Here is a 15,034-nt window from a genome sequence, read left to right as displayed (position 1 = left end):
CACCAATACAATGATCTTTCCTTTTGAAATGTATTTATTGTGCCAGAGCATTCTTATGCCATATGTTCATCTTTGGAAAAAATGTATTGTAAAATGCTTCAGTAGTTATCATAGAGGAAGATCTGGTTTTACATTAGTTGTCAAAAACACAATCTTCAGAGATGCAAGAGAAAAAATAATTCCATATGAAAGTTACCATGCTAGACACCTACCAGGTTTCTTTTCAGTGTACCGTTTCCCAGCCTCCCGAAATGCCACTGCAGCTCTGAAGAAAGCTCTGAGGACCGCCCAGCGAAAAACAGCAACAGGATCGATCCCTATCATTCCACAGATAAAGGCACTTTTGCTGCTTCTTAGGAGTGCCACAATATCTGGCCGCATATGATCAGTATTCTTTTCCCGGAAATCCTAGAAGCAAGAAAGGAAGAAGTATTGGCCCTTTTATTCTCATGACTGAATTCCTTTTGATTAGGCTTTAGTCTATGTTCTGCTGAATCTCAGGACACAAAATAAAGCTCTAACAAGTATATTGTCATTATGAAAACGTCAATTTGAATTGCTTTTGGACCACAACAGCTTTAAAGCATAGTCTGTTACTCTTGCTACAATTGCTTAAATTCTATCTTTAAGTAATGAGCCATAGCATAAGGTCAGACCAAAATTCACTCCCAAGTGGGTAGAATATACATTCTATATTTTGAATGAGAAGAAGAGGGCCAAATGTTTCCAAAGTGGTAATGTGGTCCTATCAGAGAGTCTGGAGCATTAGTATGATAGTACATTCTGTAAGAGACACATATTTTAGTACAAATAAGTCTCCATGAACAACATACCGACCTTCACACCATATTTAACTTTCCCAGCATAATGTTTTATAATGAAAGCAGGCTCCATCACAGTTGGGAATTCAATGTAGAGGTTCCCTTCATGCTGACGCTTAAACTTGTCTAGTAGTGTTTGGTTTGTGGCTTGTGGGAAACTGAAAAAAATTGGAGAAAAACATGAAAGCTTTCTTCTTGGTGACATGATTTTGATCATATATAAAATTCTGAAAAATACATATTCATATGAAACTTCTTACAAATAGATATAACCAGGTTCTGAATCATTAACTAGTAAAAATTAGATTTGTGAAAGCATACTAAGCAGCATTCTTATAAATAGCAACATGTTCTAGGGCTATAATTGATTAGGTCTCCATTCTTCTTTTCCAGTACATAGGCAATACACATCTAAGATAGGCTATTATACTTCCGAATACATAATTTGTTCTACCTAGATATTATTTCAATGGAGAAACAACAATCTGTGCAACAGTTCTAACAATACTATTCTTATCATTAAGTATCAGTACAACCAGTGCAGAATGAAATGATCTGCATACATAATAGCTTTTAGTATCCATTTTACAGACTTGGCTAATTCTGCACTAAGGTGGAACAACATAACTGTACACTCAGTTGCATGTCAATTACACTACATCATCCCATTACAGATTACAGTATTTCACACAGCTATGCATAATCATGCAACCAATTCACAATGAAGAGTAATGGGCAATGATGCACACTGGCACTATATATATATAGTTATAGCTTTCATAATCTTCTAGTGGATATGGCAGTTAAAATATGGGGCAAAAATGTACACCTGCTTGCATAAGAGAACATAACATACACGTAAGACACTAACAGGATGCCAGGACTTTAATCATGCTAACACATTTTATTTCCCTTTAAATCTGAAGTCCCTAACTGTTAGCAGGAGGGGAATTGATTTATGCCCACAAGCTGTCCAGTAATCACTTTCAGCTCATTGGATTGGTTTGGAGCAGTGTATTTTCTCTTGGCATCTCATTTCCTGTGCATTTGAATCCCTCACATATACTGCTTTTACTATGCCAAGAATCCATTAAAACTGTAAAACATCTGGTAAGACAGTCATACAAGAACCTCTTTCACATTTCTTCTTCTAGGGTGCTAGCTGCTAACTATACTAGAATTTGGAAGTCATTATTTTGGAGATTAGAAATCCCAAAATCCTCTAAGAATGCCACTAGATATTCATGCCGGGATTTGTTCCCCAAAGAAATATCTTTCTATGCTCTGCTCAATATTAGAAAAGAGGGAAGGCAAAATACTCACTTGCTTTCCTCATCCAGCAGATGGAGCAATCCTGTTGGTTTTTTGCTGATGAGGTTTATGCAACCAGTATTGTCAATGTAGTCTATGTTATGCCAGCTGATGCCTTCAAGTCTGTACTCCTCCTGGGGTGGGGATAGAGGATACATTGAGATTAAAAGATTATGCAACATTTTTGCAACATTAATGAAAAAACAATATTGTTTGTAGATGTGTGTGTTTTTCTGCGTACAACGATAGTGAAGTTACCAATAGTGTTAAAAGGCCATTCCTAGGCGTGTTCAAATTTCTAACAAAGTGCTAGTGAACATATGCATTTTGGTAGGAAATATTTTACCCAACTGTGTGAATAGAAAATCTCATTTTGTGAGGCTCTGCACATACCGTGTTTCCCCGAAAATAAGACAGTGTCTTATATTAATTTTTGCTCCCAAAGATGCTCTAGGTCTTATTTTCAGGTGATGTCTTATTTTTCCATGAAGAAGAATTCACATTTATTGTTGAACAAAAAAATGAACATTTATTCTATACTGTACAGTAGTTGTCATCACAAACCAACATAACCAGACAAACTGTGAATCCTGTCAAGAATTTCTTGTTACTACCATTATTTCCATTTACAACTAGTATGTACATATACTAATCCTGCATGCTCTGGTGTTTTTTTTGGCAGGCAATGGGCATGCTTGCAAACAAAAACTTTGCTAGGTCTTACTTTCGGGGGAGGCCTTATATTTAGCAATTCGGCAAAACCTCTACTAGGTCTTATTTTCTGGGGATGTCTTATGTTAGGGGAAACAGGGTAGTCTATTAATGGCTCCATAAACAGTGCATGAGACCCAGTGGCAATAGTTAATGCCTTAAGCTGCAGGCATGGTTTTTACATCAACTGGGAGATAAGCGATTATTTTCAATACATCCTTAGTAAGAAACAAGGTTTTCCTGTTTGCACCACCAATTAATCTCTAACAAAAAGAATGTAATAACTCTTGAATCACTATGATTTGAGGAGGATGTAACATAGAGTAATTACTTTCAAATGAAATGTATACCAATCATCAGTAAAAATACAGGAAGCTATATATTTTTATATACTTACCTGCTCCAGTTTAAAGATGTGTTGGTTAAAATAGTGCTGTAAACGTTCATTTGCAAAATTAATGCAGAATTGTTCAAAGCTATTACTTTCATAATCTTCGAACCCAAAAATATCAAGTACTCCAATGGACAAAGTCTGGAACAAAAATAATAGAAATATTGCACTTAAAATCGGAAGGGGTCAAATTGTGATATTGGATATTGTGGATATTAATGAACCATGGCTACATTCTGCAACCATCTGTCATAAAAATCAAGAACTCACCCTTGTGCCCAAACCATCATTATAATCGATCTCCATTTTACCAAAATGAATGCATACATGGCTAGTTAAAATAAAAGCTACAGAGTTCCTTTATGAGGATAGGTAGATTATGAACATTTGAAAGCGAGATTTGGCTCAATACGAGTAAAAAAAACTGGACAGAGGTACTCCGTACAGAAGTAAAGAACTCTTTAAAAGTGCATCCAATAAGTAGCATGAGTATTCTGAGTTGATTTTACAACATGGAATCCTCTTCTATGGGATGAATTTTGAACATTACTACACATATTAATGAGAAAGTTGGCCAAAATGCTTCATTTAGCTAATAAGACTAATAATTTTACATTTATTTGCATTCCCCCTATGAAAGTACAAAAACTGGGTTAAGTCAGACATACCATTGCTTTTGGGAACACTCCACTAGCTAGCTAATTAAAAGCCCAAACAAGCTGGAAATCATTAACAGTACATTAAAAATTAAAACAAAACTGTTAATATCAAATTGGAAGGTTCAGCTAGGGACACTGCTTCAAGTTCCAGATCAAGGTCTCCCAAAATTATCTAAATTGTATTGTAATACAAGCTGTTTAACCTCACTTAGGGCGAAAAGCTTAGTATTAAGTACAACTCTAATGACCAGCACCATCCTTCTCCCAATCCCCACTTCTAGTACACTGCAACTTAGCCTACTTCTAGGAGCAATCATGGAAACTATTGCCATCACAGCTCTATATAGATTCAATTGAAATGTGCAACAGGCTTTTACTGATCATTATTTCAAATCTTCACATACAATTGAAATTTGAGATACAAACTATAAATGCAACAAAATGATCAAATGCCATAGCATCAAACACATGTGGTTTTCCTCCTGATGCAATATACTTCTTTTCCTGTTGCAATGTCTGAATGCTTCTAGTATTTAGTACAGGTAATAATAATGTCCCCATAGCCTCTTTGCTATTTCTGTGTGATTTAACAGAAATAGTAATTTGAAGCCAAGTACAGTTCCTTGAGGCACTGATTTAGGGACTACATAGTTTATCCAAAAAATGTTCAGTTAAATTTAATCTTTCCACTTTTACATTTTCATGCTTGCAAGCACAAAATCACAGCTCAGTTTATATTTGCAAAGACAAATACATATCACTCCTTTGAACCAGACTTGTATTCTAATCAAGGCTCAGCTAAGAACAAAATGCACTTGTTCAATATTTGAATGCACAAGCATACTTACCTTTAGGACCACTTTTTTCTTTATTTAACATGACATTTTAAACAATATCGTAGCATTGGGCTATATTGTTTTAATATTTTATCTAGTAGGATACATGAAACAAATAAAAATACTTTCACACATATTCTGAAATATTCGCCCAATGAATGAATGAATATCTAAATACACACATAAACATATGTGTACATATATATACATACATATGTTTGTGTACATGTGAGTGAATGTATTTATTTCTGTGTGTATTTATGTGTATGTGTGTGTATCAACAACCACTGAGTGTAAAAGAATTGACATGAACTTATCAATATGAGAAAGCAATACATGTTACATTTTGCAAACCTGCTTATATTGTACCAGATTTAGCAGTAACTGCAAAGAGCCATATAGCATGCTGCTTGCTTCGCACTAGAGATTTGCACTGCAGATTAAAGCTTTTAAGAAGAGAAAAGCTTGTGGGGGGCAGGGGAGAATGTTAAACGTTTCACAATGAAATAAAAGGCTATATTACAAGAAAACCAATCCAGAACCCAGTATATAGAATTAACTCCTACAAACAGCAGCTTTCTGTGGCAGATAATGTCACTGGTTCTGCACATGTGAGTATCACACGAAGAGTGGAACAATGGCCCACACTGACCCTGAACCATTGGGATTTATTTGCAATCTGCTAAGTGCTGACCACTATAGCCATTTGCTTGGGATGCATTAAGCCTATAACCCTAACTTGATTGGTGCCGTCAGAAAGGATGTGCATTAAACATTCAACAGCAAAGGAACAGTGAGTCTACAGTCTTCTGACATCTGACAGCAATTACTGTTCTCTTTCAAGTGAAGCTGGGGAAAACTACAGAATTAATCCATACGGCAGGAATAATTCAAACTGTGCTAAGAATCATTGAGACACAGAGATGACTGTCATTATGTAAAACCTATATTCTTTCGCAAAGATACTGGGCCATATTGAATGATACATTTCACTAGAATGAGGCTTCTTTGTAGTAAAGGAGATAACACCATGCCTGTCCCACTATTAGGTGTAATGTTAAAGCTGTGCATTTGTAAAAAAAAAAAAACCTGGTCATATGGCCAAGGTCCATGCACATGTATGCTCAAGAAAATAACAGGACAGGTGCACTGAGAGAGCAGATGGAATCCCACAGTCTGCTATCTAGTTGATTTATGTACTATCCAACCTGATTTCCCCTCACTGTTTATTTATGATTGCCATAACTGCATCTAGAACCAGTTTTATCTGGGATGAGTTAACAAATCCATGCACCTTTGCCTATTACAACTGAAATCTTATTGAAATTCTGCAAAAAATCTCTCTGACAAGAGTCTTACTAAGTCAAAAATCAGTACACTTAGCTTCTCTCTCACCCTCCCTGCCCCAAAACAAGTGTCTTAAGGAACCAAGAAAACCTATTTATAAACAACCCGCCTTCCCAAAACACCACAGTGTTTTAAAACCAGGTATGTGTCCTGTTTTTATGACAACCATAAAGCCAAAATGGCTCATGCCTTTAATACTTCCACAACTATACATATGACAAAGATGCCATCTGGACAGAAACAAGGGAAATAATGCTGAAAGAGGAGTTACCTTGGTACTCTCCTCTAGGTCCTTGGTATTCAAAAGTGCATGATTAATTCTAAAAACTATCCAGTCGAAGAGTGCACTGTACAAAGATTTAGCCATAGAATTCCGGACGGTAACAGCCTAGAATAACAAAAACAAGCATTAGAAATAAAGCCAGATATTAGTTTGCTGCTTTTAAATAAGTACATTGTGTATTTCCAGCCACCTGTATATTTAAAAGTCTCTTAGAATGTTTCATATTCTTTCATGCAACTTGTACAGAGAAGGCAATGTTTTCTCAACCATGTCTTCCAAGACTAAATGCTTGTCCATCCAAACCGACTATTGAAAGGAGTAGTACGCATTTACCAAAATGTGGTTTGCAAAGGAGTAAAGCAGAAAGAAAAAGAATTCTAACAATATTATATAAGGATATTCCACTAATCTACTACTCTTGGGGTGCCTACATTTTACATTAAGAGGCTTAGTAGATAGCTTCACCTTTCAAAAGTGGCCTTTGTACATGTTTTATAACTGTACATAATTGTAGTTTTTAATTTGGTATTTTATTTCTAATCCATTTAAATTATTTATCAACTGATGTGGAGAGTTAATATGGAGCAGGTATAAGAACAAGTGCATACAGTAGAGTGGCTACCTGTGAACTCACAGAAATGGGTTATCTTTGCCTGAATCGTGCATTATTCAGAACCAACAGCTGCAAACATAACTCTGAAGAGCAGTCAGATACATGTCAATCTGTGTTGATCTAAGCAGCAGTTAACCTATGCTTCTTTCTGGGAAAGGTTGGGAAGATGTTTTTGCTGCACAGCGGCTACAGGTTTTCTCAGAGTTGCTGTTGCTAAGCAGCCATGAAGCCCATTAGGAACACAGTCCACCTATGAAATCTAGCTTCTTCCTTTCCTCATCTCATGGAACCTTTTAGCATTTAGTATTAGTATTGGGAAGCAAACATAACGAAGACAGCACTGTCATAACTAATGAAGATTTGGATCAAGGCTTGCATAATGGAAGGCTGTAAAATTAAACATGCCCTCAAACAGCCCAATAAGCATGCTCAGAAGGCATGGATTATTACAAGTAAACCATAGAAAAGAAGGAACATAATGGAATATTCTAGAGAAGGACATATATAGCAAGCAGAGGAAAACAGTAAGATTTAGTTGTAAAGCTTTAGAATTTTTTCTATTATCTAGTATATTTGAGGGCTCCTGGACACTATTAAGCATTACTGTTTGCCACACACAATGGCAATACCTTCTCTCTAATCTCCCAAGAAGACTAATAGTGCAGACATTTCTCCTCAGCCCATCACCTGTAATTTCACACATGTTAAGAGGACTTCTGCACATACCTCTGCCAGTTTGTAGGGTAACACAAGCTTCTCCCCAACAGTCACAGTCTTTCTTGTAACCAGTGCTTCAAACAACATTTCTTCTTTCACCTGACAACAAAGAAATCTCCCACTGTAAGTTACAATTCAAGAGACACAGAAAAGGAAGGGGGACAAACAAAAATCGAAGTTTCAAGTTTCTGATATTAACACACACATAGGCCCAGGATAGTTGTATTCAGTGAAAGGAATGTCAAGTCCACCAATTTTAAAGGAATCAATAGGAGCCTCCAAGAGAATCTGGACTGGCTGTACTCTTATCATAACATTTGTGCACTGATTGGCAGCCTGGCTGCTGCATTTTACAATAGCAGAGAGAACTAAAGTAGGTCTGCTTTTTACAGAAATTTTCAGATTAACTATAAACTGTGACTGCTATGCAAAAACCCTTCCTAGTAATTCATTCCAAGGATGCAAATAAAAATCAGAACTAACCAGAAAAGGGCAAAAATTAAATTAAACTAAAATTAAGATAAAGACAATGTCACAAACCAGTTAAAGAGGTGGTCCAGTTAATAGAGCTAGCCCTGTGACCACAAACCCATTGAAGTATGTACTGTGGAACGTGGACTAAAGGTTTTTGGCTGAAAACGTTGAGCAGGATTGTATATTTGGAGTGATTAAACTCCCTTGTGTGTTATGATTCACTGAAAGCATTTCATTCCACTTGGACACAAGCTTACATTCCTCTAGCGCAGTATCTGAAAAAGACACCATTTATAAACTTTGTCTTCATCACACACTCAAGCTAGAAAAATAAAATGAAAAATATCATTTCAAAGAACAGTTGGCCTCCCTCTTATGATCCTAACTTCATTCCAACTTCAAAATAAAAACTAGCTCCAACAAAAAAAATCTCGAACCTTTAGCCTCAGATACGCTTACAGAAAGGCCAGTCTGAACACACTGTGCTTTAAATGACAGCACATTTCACAGCAAGACTGATTCTAACCTGCGTAACCAGATCCAGGATGTAGGTGGACATTTCCTTTTGTGAAAAACATTATTGATAAAGACTCATGCACAGCCCTATCACTTAACAAACACCTCTTTAATCAAATCTAGTTTACTCAAGATAAGCTATAGGTGGAACAGGACCATGGCTTGGTAACAGAATGTATGTGTTGCATGTAAGGTTTTGGCATCAATGCGGACATTTCCCAAGTTTCAGAAAATTCAACAGGAGGTAATGAGAGAAGACCTTTGGCAAAGTTACTGACAAAACAGACAATACTAGAGTACAGTACTTTATATAATGTACAGAAATTTTAGTCAGAAACTGACTCCCAAAATCTGGGTCAACTTATCCATGGAACCATGCAAATGCTGTACCATAACTTTTATTCAAAAGGGGGGGGAAAGGAACCATGCCCTTCTGTGAGTAGAGGGGATAAGTCAAAGGTTGTGGGCCAGAATTTTTAAATGTTTTCAAAATCTCCTCTATGGAAAAAAATAATTGTACAAGGAGAAACATCAGCCCTACTCAGTAACATTCAAGGATCACATGGGAGGGATTAGGCTCATAGGGAATACAAATGCTAAGCCTGATCCCAACTTTCCCATATGTCCTGTCTCTATTCCTCGCTCTTGTGCATTGAAGGAAAGTCAGAAAGAAAATCCTAAGAGCACTGAGCTCCATGTGCTTATCATTCTTTCTATAAACAGAAAAAAGCAGAAAAAAGTTAAGTATTATCTGATAATAGTGCAGGAGTACAACTACTCTTGCCCGTGTGCTAACTTGCTATCCTGTGCAGGACTGCAGCATCTCAAAATTATGTTTCTTTGCACCACTAACACTTATTCTCTTTAACAGCAAATACAAAGGACCAATTGCCTAGGTCCTAATATGATCTGTGTAGGACTGGATATAACATACCTCCCTTCCTTTCATTCCTCATAGTGACTTTAACTGTCCTCCCTGTGCAAAACACCTCCTAATTTGCAGGCAGCAATATGTCCCTACATCTCTCTGGAAGGAAATTTTTAGACATAAATTTAAACTGTAATCTTATGGAAGCCTTTTTCTTAATAAAAAGCGATATCTGCTCACTCCTCCTTCTGTGAAAAATAAGAAACCATAAAATGAATAGCTGCTCGCTCCTGCAAATTTTCTAGAAGATGAGACAAAACTGTATCATGCCACTTTACTGAAGTCTAGTACCGACGTCTAGCAGTGATTAGCAAATGAAGTAAATCAGTGACATAATTTACCTGTCAGTACGTCAGGTATTTCACTGGAGTACAATCTATTTTAAGGCCCAAAGATTTCTTAACCATGTTTAGTTATCTTAGACTTAATAAAATAAAAAGAAATAAACCATTTATTATTCTATTTTAAAAGTACTTGAGAAAGCTAAGAAAAATAACTAGGAGACATTAAATAATGAAACTAATTAATTAATGATTCAACAAAAAACTCTGGTAGAATTTAGATGGCTTCCTTTTACTGAAACAATGTCCAAACTATATTTCTAGCATTCTCATGTTCATTGTATCTTCCAAGGCTTAGCATTACGTGTACAAAATATTAAAATATTCAGAACACTGAAGTCAATAATAACCAATAAACATAAAAATACTTCAAAGTCTACTTTGAAGAATGCATTTTCACATCAGTAAGAAGAGGATGGATTAAACTGAGTCTTCTTATATGTGAAACTCCATCAACTAAAACTAATGTGAAGTTAAGCTTAACTGGCCTTCAACCAAGAGTTTAACCAACATCATGCAATGGTTTTGAAAGCAAAAACAATTCAAAACGTAAAGCTTTCATTTTTAAAAAATAACCTGATTATAATAAGAATCCTAAACACAAGCTGGTTCAAATTAAGTCTGAAAGTACTTCATATGTGTTCACACACTTAAAAATGAAGCATGACCATGTTATGTATACATGTTAGACATAGTCACAAGACACAATAAACCAAGGAACAGGAGGGAGTCTGGCTCATCATATAAGGGAAATATTCTACTGCACAGTGCCCTACAACAACAGATGGAAGTGTTTAGCATAGTGTCTAAATTAAACACAAAACAAGCTCCTGGCTTGACTGGTGCCTCTGCTGTGAACTCATTGAATGTCATTAGGCATGTAAAACCAAAGATTCAAGGCCCTGTATCATCTTCACATTACTATTTAGATTTCTCCTAATACTTATCACAAACAAAACCACCAAATACATAATCAAAACACCAACTCACCACCCAAACAACAAATTGTTTCACCATCATCAACCATATCCCTAAGATACTGTGGCCTTTAAAAAATGGAACAAAATAAAATACTAAATAAGTTGTATTCAAGTGACTCACCTCCAGTAGCTCTGAGACAATAGGTAGGACCTCTGGGTTACAGATATCGATAGAATCATCTCGATAGGTTTTCTTTTTGTAACAGATGTTACCCAGATGTAGTATTGCCGATAAGAGGGAAAAAATCCTACAAACATTAAACATACATTTTTGCTATTTTCTTTGGAACTGAAAATGTGGCAATAAAATGTCACTAATGTGTTGTTACGGAGAGCGTTCAGCATTTTGACACACTCAAACTGAAATTGTTGAGAATTCAGCATTTTGTCAAACTCAAATTGAAATCACATCCAAACTATCTATCAGCAAAAGAGAAATATGTGTATTAAAGACTCTTTGTCTGATCATTCAGTGTCTCAGCTGTTCCTATTTTCCTGCTGCTTATGACGTAAAGATTGCTATGTCTAAAAACATAAATCATGATATGACAAATCAATAGTATGCATTAAGCACATTAGTCTGAATTATCTTCTGTTGTGAAATATGCAATTAACAATTTAGCAAGTAATGCAATTATGCCTATATAATGCCTATTGGGGAGATTATATTCCTATGATTTACTGAAAATATATTTCTAGTGTGTCTGACATTTTAACCAACTCTATCCCTCAGGTTCCAATCAGGCTACAAAATACTGAATGACTACAGTAATCTATTCTATTCAGTAAGAAACTTTTTAAAAGAAATGTCAACAGAAGCAGGATGTAATGAACCGCAACCAAAAGTGTATCCACATCAATTCACAACAGCCCCGTTAATCAGGAATATTAACTTACTGTCTGCGAGTTTTGGGAAAAAAGCCCACCATCTCCATAGCTAGCTGTAAACGCTCAAAGTCATGCTTCAAGTCTTCCCCTTCAACAGTAAAGCAGTCCTACAGAGGTAAAAGACAAGTACGATTATTAGGAGAGTTATATACAAGCCCATCAGAGAGAACACTACATAACACACTATAGATCTGAGACTGTACCGCACAGACTCTGGTCGGAACTGTTTAATCAGAGCAGTCTTCAGTCTGGCATGTTTATGCTTCACAATGAGAAGTAAGGCTATATGTACAATGCCTATTGCAAGAAGTGCATGCCTAAGATAATACCTTGGATAGCTTGGCAGTGATGAGAGATAACAAATCTAAGGAACGAAAATAAATATTTCATTTGATGTGTCTTTTGTCTACTGAAAAGCCACCTATAGTTTAACAAGTATATGCAAATCTTCTCACACACAGGTATACATCAGTTAAGAAAGTATATGTATTCCTAGGCATAACTTCTTTAACATAAACTTTGATACTAGAGACAGAAATAATATGGGAAGAATAGAGATAGGTGTATGTATGTGTATATGTGCCTTCAAGTCAACTGTCCAGTAATGACAATTCCATAAATTTTTCTTGCCAAGGAATACTGGTGCTTTTGCCAGTTGCCAGCCTCTGAAATACAACCCACAGTGCGTTTTATTCATTGGCAGTCTCCCATCCAAGTACTAATTCGAGCCCAGCCTCCTTAGCTGCCAAGATCATGGTGTCTTTAGAGTATGTAGGTTCCTACACCACAAAAGAAGATAAGTTCACATAAGGAAAGTGTGCAAAGGTATTAGAAGATAAGGAATAATGCAGTGAAGTGTACAAGCCAGTGATGTATGTAAGAAAGTGGAAAGCCTGTAGATATACAAAAACAATGAGGCATTGAAGAGGCTCTTCATGGAATTGCTGTAACCTGTCCGTGAGAAGTGGTTCAGCAACACAAAGAGCATTTAGTAACACAGTGTTAAGATAAATGGCATTTCAAATGCAGACATCTTAATCCTCAGGTGTCCTAAAAATTAAATCCAGTTCACAAGAACAAAACTACGTTCTCAGGATGGACATGTTGCCTACATCTCGCTACTTAATTTGGCTACATAAAAGTGAACAAAATGGCAGTAAAGAGAAAGATTATCTGATGTAGCTGCTATGGTTTCCTGTAATAAATCCAAGTCAACAACAAAGATGTAAATAAATCAATTGAAAATAAATGTTTGGTACTCAGTCATTAGGCATTTGCACGTTTAAACAACAGACCGATTGGTTACAATAAAGTGTTTCATGTTATGGTTTATATCTTATTTGTATTATCTTTACTATAGAATATTTTTAGATACAACTTTGCTTGTATAAAATTAAGGGGAGAATGCTAAATTAATGTTAGAATTGTTAACATGCAATTAGAACAATCATGCTTTCTGAGGTAAGATTCAAACAGAATGATAAAAAGACAGTAAAACAGACGAAAGTCAATTTAAGTCTAACCCCATGACTATACAAAAGAGAGGAAAAAGGCACCACTTTCCTCTTTGGGCCATTTCAAATAAACATAGTGGTAAACCATCTCCTTTTAGATGGTATTATTACTGAACGTTTAACTAGTCCATTGCTGAAACACATATGCACTTTGCTCCACTGAAGCCATCCAAAGAAAATAGCACTCTCTTTATACTGAAGTATAGGTGCATAAAATTCAATGAGACTATATAAGTGTTATTCAATGACCTTCTTTTATGCTGTATTGAATATTTTCTCAGTTTGCATGTCGCAGTGAATGAGGAATGCATGGGAACCTTGGTTGACTATGGTTAGTATGCTTCTGCAAGTTGCCTGACTGCTCCTGTTTGCAGCAGGAGAGGCTCAACAAATGGCAGGCCTTCTCTCTCTTGCTTATAGGGATATGTGAACCTGGCATGCAGAAGGCTCCTTGGGTTATTTCCTCATCAACAAGCCAGAGAGGCAACTCCAAAACAAACCGTGGATTATTTCTTTGGCTTGCCAGGAAGGAAATAACCTGACAGACATCTCCTATGGGAGTTACGTATTACAAAACAAACAAACTGCAGACCTAAAGCAAGAGAATTTTGAGGATAAGCCAGCACCTTTTCACAACATCCCAACACAGCTACTATGTGCATGAATAGTTTTTTGGAGCAATGCTTCATTGGATGCATTCTTAAATACAAAACTGATTTAAAAATTCATTAAGCAGGAATGCCATGTTAAGTAATGAATCTATATTCCACCATTCTCCCTGTTAGAATCCCGCCAACACACAATAATGCAATCTAACCACTTAACGAAACCAACTAGAAATTTACTAAATGAAAAAATGGGATACCATCACAGCAATTTTTATGATAGCGTACAATTTCTGTGTGGTTCTGACACAAACAGAACCTGATTTTCTATTTGCCCTATATCTTGACGTCAAGCCAGAGAGTTTGAAATGTCTGTAACCAGCAACCCAGAATGGATGAATGTACTTGTACTGACCGGCTCAGACTCATAGTAACAGTCATCCCAGCTCTGTTTGGGGGGTCTCTTTGTCATCTGAAAGCAAGGCAAATTGGGTAAGTAACATTGCATGTCCCACACGAGTGTCTCTTCCCAATTTTGTTTAACTGTCTGTCTTTCTGTCTATGAACACATGTTCTTCCATTTTAGAAAATGGTGCCTAGATTCCTCCGTTTCTCTTTTCTTGGAAATGGAACTACAACAATGCATAGTTTGCTACTTCATTAGGTTTTAAGTTCAAATCAATGCAAACATTCTCCACACATCTACCAAAAAAAAAAAGATTAAGAAGCTTTTATTTAATGGTTCTGAAAAATATACAAAATGAAAGGCTTCCATTTTGTCACAAGTAATTTCTTTGCTTTTAAGTAAAAGTTTTCAAATTCTTTCTAAGACTGCTAAATATTAAATTCTTTAATTCAAATTAGATTTAGATCACTTTAGCACTTTACTATATTTCCTGTTTTTCTATGTATCTATTAATGTCAAGAAATCTAAACTGAAATGTCTATGCGTTTTAAAATATGAAATAGAATCCTTCAGTTTCATCTGAATCTCATCTGAATCCAATCACTGTTGCATACTGAAAGATATAACCTCCCTCATATTAATGAAACCTTTCTTTATAAATACATGTCAACCATCTTTTAAAAAGGAACCTTT

At 36.0% G+C, this 15,034-nt stretch overlaps 1 protein-coding gene across 10 annotated transcripts in view; it reads right to left on the bottom strand.

Annotated features, from left to right (window-relative positions):
* The window catches only part of myo9a (myosin IXA), a 77,422-nt gene that overhangs the window by 33,926 nt on the left and 28,462 nt on the right, over positions 1-15,034 (bottom strand). For 9 of the 10 annotated variants that reach the window (XM_016997381.2, XM_016997382.2, XM_062963450.1 and 6 more), the window contains exons 6-14: positions 14,351-14,407; positions 11,826-11,923; positions 11,050-11,176; positions 7,699-7,788; positions 6,348-6,464; positions 3,241-3,375; positions 2,145-2,266; positions 838-979; positions 213-408 (exon numbers count right to left, since the gene is read on the bottom strand). In XM_016997381.2, coding sequence (XP_016852870.2) covers positions 213-408; positions 838-979; positions 2,145-2,266; positions 3,241-3,375; positions 6,348-6,464; positions 7,699-7,788; positions 11,050-11,176; positions 11,826-11,923; positions 14,351-14,407 — 1,084 coding nt within the window. The remainder of the gene's footprint in view (positions 1-212; positions 409-837; positions 980-2,144; positions 2,267-3,240; positions 3,376-6,347; positions 6,465-7,698; positions 7,789-11,049; positions 11,177-11,825; positions 11,924-14,350; positions 14,408-15,034) is intronic. The other variant, XM_008120552.3, reaches the window with a different exon arrangement.

Source organism: Anolis carolinensis, unplaced genomic scaffold, assembly GCF_035594765.1.
Source record: "Anolis carolinensis isolate JA03-04 unplaced genomic scaffold, rAnoCar3.1.pri scaffold_11, whole genome shotgun sequence".
In the NCBI taxonomy this organism is placed as follows: domain Eukaryota; kingdom Metazoa; phylum Chordata; class Lepidosauria; order Squamata; family Dactyloidae; genus Anolis; species Anolis carolinensis.
The sequence above is the reverse complement of the archived record's forward strand: the minus strand, read 5'-3'. Positions and strand labels throughout refer to the sequence as shown.